The sequence below is a fragment of the Octopus bimaculoides genome, chromosome 4 (genome assembly GCF_001194135.2).
Source record: "Octopus bimaculoides isolate UCB-OBI-ISO-001 chromosome 4, ASM119413v2, whole genome shotgun sequence".
NCBI classification, from domain to species: domain Eukaryota; kingdom Metazoa; phylum Mollusca; class Cephalopoda; order Octopoda; family Octopodidae; genus Octopus; species Octopus bimaculoides.
In genome coordinates this window covers 11,606,804-11,612,777 of record NC_068984.1, presented here as the reverse complement: position 1 = coordinate 11,612,777, position 5,974 = coordinate 11,606,804, and the positions used below count along the sequence as shown (strand labels likewise).

The 5,974-nt window shown below is 34.9% G+C and overlaps 1 protein-coding gene across 1 annotated transcript in view; it reads left to right on the top strand.

Moving 5' to 3' along the window:
• The window catches only part of LOC106872185 (glycogen phosphorylase, brain form), a 40,512-nt gene that overhangs the window by 32,106 nt on the left and 2,432 nt on the right, over positions 1-5,974 (top strand). The window contains exons 13-15 of the mRNA XM_014919083.2: positions 389-595; positions 2,586-2,932; positions 3,588-3,722. Coding sequence (XP_014774569.1) covers positions 389-595; positions 2,586-2,932; positions 3,588-3,722 — 689 coding nt within the window. The remainder of the gene's footprint in view (positions 1-388; positions 596-2,585; positions 2,933-3,587; positions 3,723-5,974) is intronic.

The window sequence follows — 5,974 nt, the reverse complement described above, 5'->3', positions numbered from 1 at the left end:
TTTTTTTTTTTTTTTTTTTTTTGACAAAAGTTTTAGTGAGTCAGTTTAGTGTATGTTGTGGATAAAAATGATTTGGTAGTAGAGCAAAAAGCATCTTTAACTCACTGGGATTTGGGTTTGTGCTGTCATTCAGCTCCTCAAAGTTCTTGTGCAAGTCCATGTAAAGACCTTGTGTTGACCTGTTGAGTTATGAGATAAAGTATTTGGTTAAAATAAACTAAAGTTTCACCCTATGGTTTTTGTTCAGATGACTGTTGTGTGTGTGTGTGTGTGTGTGTGAAAATAATTTTTATGCTGATGATGTTTTGAAATAGATATTTTTTTAAAATCTATTATTGAAAGAGTCCTGTCTGAAAACAGTTTATGTATACTAAAACCTTTTTTTCAGGAAAATAAAATGAAGTTGGCTGCTTACCTGGAGAAACACCAAAATGTCAAAGTCAACACTGCATCAATCTTTGATATCCAGGTGAAGAGGATTCATGAGTACAAGAGACAACTATTGAATGTTTTACATGTTATTTATCTTTACAACAAGATCAAAAAGAATCCTAATGCAAAAGTTGTTCCCAGAACAGTAATGATTGGAGGAAAGGTAATTTCTTTTTTTGTTTTCAGTTTGATCTCATCCATCATCCTCTTCAAGAGGCAAAATTATAAGTTATTTTATTTTTAACTATTAATTTAGTAAATTCATCTGCTCTATGACTTAAATTTGATTTTATCAGTGAATGCTGTTAATATATCCAGGTAGAAAAAGGTGGCAGGCTGGCAAAATGCTTAGTGGTATTTCATCCGTTTTCATGTTCTGAGTACAAATTCCACTGCGGTCAACTTTGCCTTTCATCTGTTCAGGATTGATAAAATAAGTACTAGTTGAGCACTGGGGTTGATATAATCAATTCATTCCCTCTCTCGAAATTGCTGGCCTTGTGCCCAAATTTGAAAGCAGTATATCAGGGTAGAAACTCTGTTACATATCAAGACAATGCTGGTTTAGCCATTGTGTTTGGAAGCTGTATTTATGAAGGTAGCATTGAAGAAAACTTGTTAATCTGTCACCCTTTGGAAATTCATGCTACAGGATAAGTAATGTTTAGTTTAATTAAGTGATTTATAGAAAAAAAAAGTGAAATTCAGTGGAAACTTTTCAAGTATTTGCATTCATAGAGGTGAAAGTACAGTTGAAAAATTTCTGATCCTGGTGCAAGAACAAAATAAAAAAAGCAGAATATTGAAAGTGTCCACTGTTAGATATTGTCACATGCTAGCAGTGAAACATATGTTTTCAGATGTGAAATAGTTTAAAACAAATGCTTTAAAACTGGTCAGTTTTATAAAACCAAGTTTATTTAGGTACTGGTATAGCTGTATGGTAAGAACTTTTCTACCTAAGCACATGGTTATTGGCCCACTGCATTATCTTCTACAGAGGACATAGGCTGACCAAAGTTTTGTGAGTGTATTTGATTGATGGAAACTGAAAGAAGTCCCACTCATGATGATGTGTGTGTGTGTGTGTTGTTTCTTTGCTTTGATTTTGTCTGATAGTTTGCATGATGGTGACATCATTCAAACAGTGTTCTTCATTTCCTGCCTTCCATGACATGCTGGGTAGGGGGAAATATTACCTTACTTGGAAACAGGTGAGGATTGATGACAGGAAGGACATCCAACCATAGAAAAACTACCGCAAATTACATCCAACCCATGCATGCATGGAAAAGTGGATGTTAAGTGATGGCTGTCAGGAGAGAGAGAGGACTACATAATCCAAAGTATCCTCCCTTCTATAAAAGATGCTTGGGTGTGGTTTAAGGAAGACCAGGCAGCTATTTCTAGCAAGTTGAGTGACTACAGCATGGTTTATTTGTTAGCTTCTATAAATAGATTGTTTTGTTTTTTCTTGTGATTTTACATACTAAAAAACAAAACTTGAAGTACTCAATATATGATCAAATAAGTGTGTTGCTATTCTAGTAGTAAATTCATACCATAGCATTTCTATCCTTATTTTACATGTACTGAGGATCGTAGCTGGATATGTGTGTGACGATACAGTATGGATTTAAGGTGGTTGTTGTTATTGGCACTCCGTCGCTTACGACGTCAAGGGTTCCAGTCGATCCGATCAACGGAACAGCCTGCTCGTGAAATTAACTTGCAAGTGGCTGAGCACTCCACAGACACGTGTATCCTTAACGTAGTTCTCAGGGAGATTCAGCGTGACACAGCGTGACAAGGCTGACCCTTTGAATTACAGGCACAACAGAAACAGGAAGTAAGAGTGAGAGAACGCTGTGGTGAAAGAGTACAGCAGGGTTCGCCACCATCCGCTGCCGGAGCCTCGTGGAGCTTTAGGTGTTTTCGCTCAATAAACACTCACCACGCCCGGTCTGGGAATCGAAACCGCGATCCTATGACCGCGAGTCCGCTGCCTTAACCACTGGGCCATTGTGCCTCCACGGCTTCAAGGTTATAATTATCAAAACATATGCAGGTACACTTACTTAAGTGAAAATTTTTTTTTAATTATTCTACACCATTTTATTAATTAACATAATTATTTTGAAAACTCATTTCAGGCTGCTCCTGGTTACCACATGGCAAAGTTAATCATTAAACTTATCAATGCAGTCGGAAATGTTGTGAATAATGATCCAATCATTGGAGATCGCCTGAAAGTCGTTTTCTTGGAAAATTATCGCGTATCTCTTGCTGAGAAAATCATGCCTGCAGCTGACCTTAGTGAACAGATTTCTACTGCTGGTACGGAAGCTTCCGGTACCGGTAACATGAAATTCCAACTGAACGGTGGTCTCACAATTGGTACACTTGATGGTGCCAATGTTGAAATGAGTGAAGAAATGGGGCCAGAAAACATCTTCATCTTTGGTATGACTGTTGAACAAGTAGAGAAACTTAAGAGTCAGTAAGTAGCTTTTGGTGTTTATTATTTTTCTTGTTTATAAAGAATTTCACCCAGCAAAATTAGCAAATTCTTTCAATTTTAAAGAAATGGATGTTTTGGAATCCATTAATTCATTCCAAGTTCTCCAAAACATCCATGTCTTTATAATTGAAGGAATTTGCTAATTTTGCTGGGTGAAATTCTTTATAATTAATTTGTTTCAAGTTCTCCAATTTCTCTTATGTTAACTAAATTTGAAATGATGCTTTATTACTGAAGACGTGTGTGATGTTTATTTTGTACATATTTTAGTATATTCTATACTTTTGTATAAAATTTACTAGTTATTATCCTTATAAACATTTGTTGATAATACTGAAGCTAATTTGTGTAAGTTTTGGTCAGCAAATCAATTACTCATTAAATCTCGACTTGCTAAAAGTAAGAATTGTAAGTTGGAATAATTATTTCCTCATGACTCTGTTTACTTACTATTGGTAATTACTTACTATTGGTAATTCTCCTTGTTTTGAACTAATAACTTCAGGAAAACTCAACAATATAAATTAAAATTAATTTTTTTGTTTCATGACTTTATAATATTAAATATGTGTGTGTTTTTTTTTTGGAAAGCTATATTCAAAATATAACACTATGTTGTTTTTATCTTCAACAGTTACAATGCTCATGACTTCATTGAGAAGATACCAGAGCTTAAACAAATTTTGGAGCAGATCCGTAACAACTATTTTTGCTCTCATGAGCCTGGACTTTTCACAGATATTTATAATACCCTGGCACATGGTGATCAGTAAGTGACTTTTCTCTTTAATTTGTATCATCATCATCGTCATTTCATGTCTGCTGGTTTGGGTTGCACAGTTCAACAGGATTTCACAAGTCCTGGAAATGCGTTTAGCTCCTGTGTCTGGTTTGGGTGAAATTTTTACATTTATGTGGGCGAAAATAGCTGGAGAGACAGTGACTAGATAGTGGGATCAGAAGGTAGAGAAAGGCAGGTGGGTAAGTGTGCAAGAGTATAAGAGGAGAGATGGGTAGGGGTGAATATAATGAATAGTGAACAAGAGTAGAGGCATGGTTGATGGTAAATATGAGTTTGGGGAAAAAACATGATACAAAATAGAAATGGCTTAGGAGGGAGGAGAAGATAAGCAGCAGTATAAAAGGGGTAGAGAGCAGCTGAATAATAAAATTAGTTGATGAGAAATAGGGAGATGATGGGGGTGGGGATGCTTAGTAGGTAAGGGAGGTGTGTGGGGAGAGAGGGGTACAATCAGGAATAGAAATCGGAGGTATGTCAGTGTGGATATAGTAAATGACAAACATCTGCAGGGAGGCAGGACAGAGTGTCAAGAATGAGATGTGGCAGTCATAAGATGTGGCTCAGGAGAAGAGAGAGATAACTGGTGGCACAGAAGGGGTGTCATATCTTTGTGTAATTTTGCTTTATAGTAAGTCTCTGCGACTATCCAAAAAAGAATAAGACAGAACAAACATATTTACCAAGTGTGACCCAAGCCAACCAAAAAGAAAGCAGAAATAAATAGGGTAAAAAGTTAAATTTTGTACTCTTAATTAATTTTTAAGATAATTTTTACATGTCATGCTTGAGAAAAAGACCCATCAAGCTGAACAAAATCACAGTCATGGCAGATACTGGTGTCCCCCATTACACTCTCAGAGTGGCTGGTGTTAGGAAGGGTATCCAGCCATAGAAAACCATGCCAAATCAGACTGGAGTCTGGTGCAACCTTCCAGCTTACCAGCCCTGGTCAAACTGTCCAACCCATGCCAGCATGGACAACGGACATTAAATGATGATGATTTGAATATTTTTGTTATGGAAACATATTAAGCTACTAGTATACATATAAAAATTAAGTAGAGGTGTATTCATAAAACTAAGCTAATACATTTACTTAAATTCTTGTTAATCCAGTGGTGAATATCTAATATATATTTCAAAGTGAGTTTTTATAGTAAAGGGAGAGTTAATAATAAAAAATAATAAACCACTGAGATTAAATTATTAGAGTAGTACAATGGCTTTGAGGTTAACGTAGTGGATTACAAATCATATATTGATATCAGTTCCAACATTGCAGCTGTTATCTTGTTCGTTTGGGCTTCACAGATGAGTTTTCTTCCATCAATCTACCGACCCAACACACTAGTACTACTTAACAGTTGAATGCATTCAGTTATAAAATTACTTGTTACTTGTTCCAACCAACAATATAGACAAGCCTGAATTTTTGAAACTTTTCCACCCAAGTAAGGTAGAAGTAATGCAAACAGTAAAAAGTTCTTTAGTACACACTTAATACCATATTGGTTGTAGATGCTGACCAAAGAATGACCTTTTCATATCTCATCTCTAGCAGAGAACTGCATGCTTGTAAAAACACTTGACTGTCTCTAACTCTGTACATATGGATATAAATAGTTCATTTTGGGAGACATAGGTCAACTCTAGGTAGATTAGGTAGTCAGTGTTTCAATAGCTTGCCAAAATGGGATGTTGGGAAGGAGAAGGATAGATAACACACACTAAAAGAATGACACCCAGATAAATTCCTTGTACAAAGATTCAAATATATTTTTAAAGAGAGTTTTTTCAATAATTTAATGTTTAAAAGAATATTGAATTGAATAGTAAAATATTCATATATAGTTTGACTTTTTAGACATCTAAGAAAATATTAAATTAAATGTTTGGACAAGTTGCAGAGGTTTCAATATTTATATCATTTTACAACTTAAAGCTGTCAATTACATCTAATGATTCGATGTCATACCAGATCTATTTGTTAATAATAAATATGTAGTTGAAATAAAGTTATTATGAGATCCATTTAATAAAGGTTTTACACTCTGACCTTCTCAGATACTTTGATAAGGATTCAGGAAGAATTAAATGAAACATACTAAATTTATAATGGATTGTTATCACATTTGTCATCATTATCTTTATTTTTATGTCCATATTTACAAGTGAATCCTTTGTCTTCTTTCTTTATGTCAGATATTTGTTGCATTGTT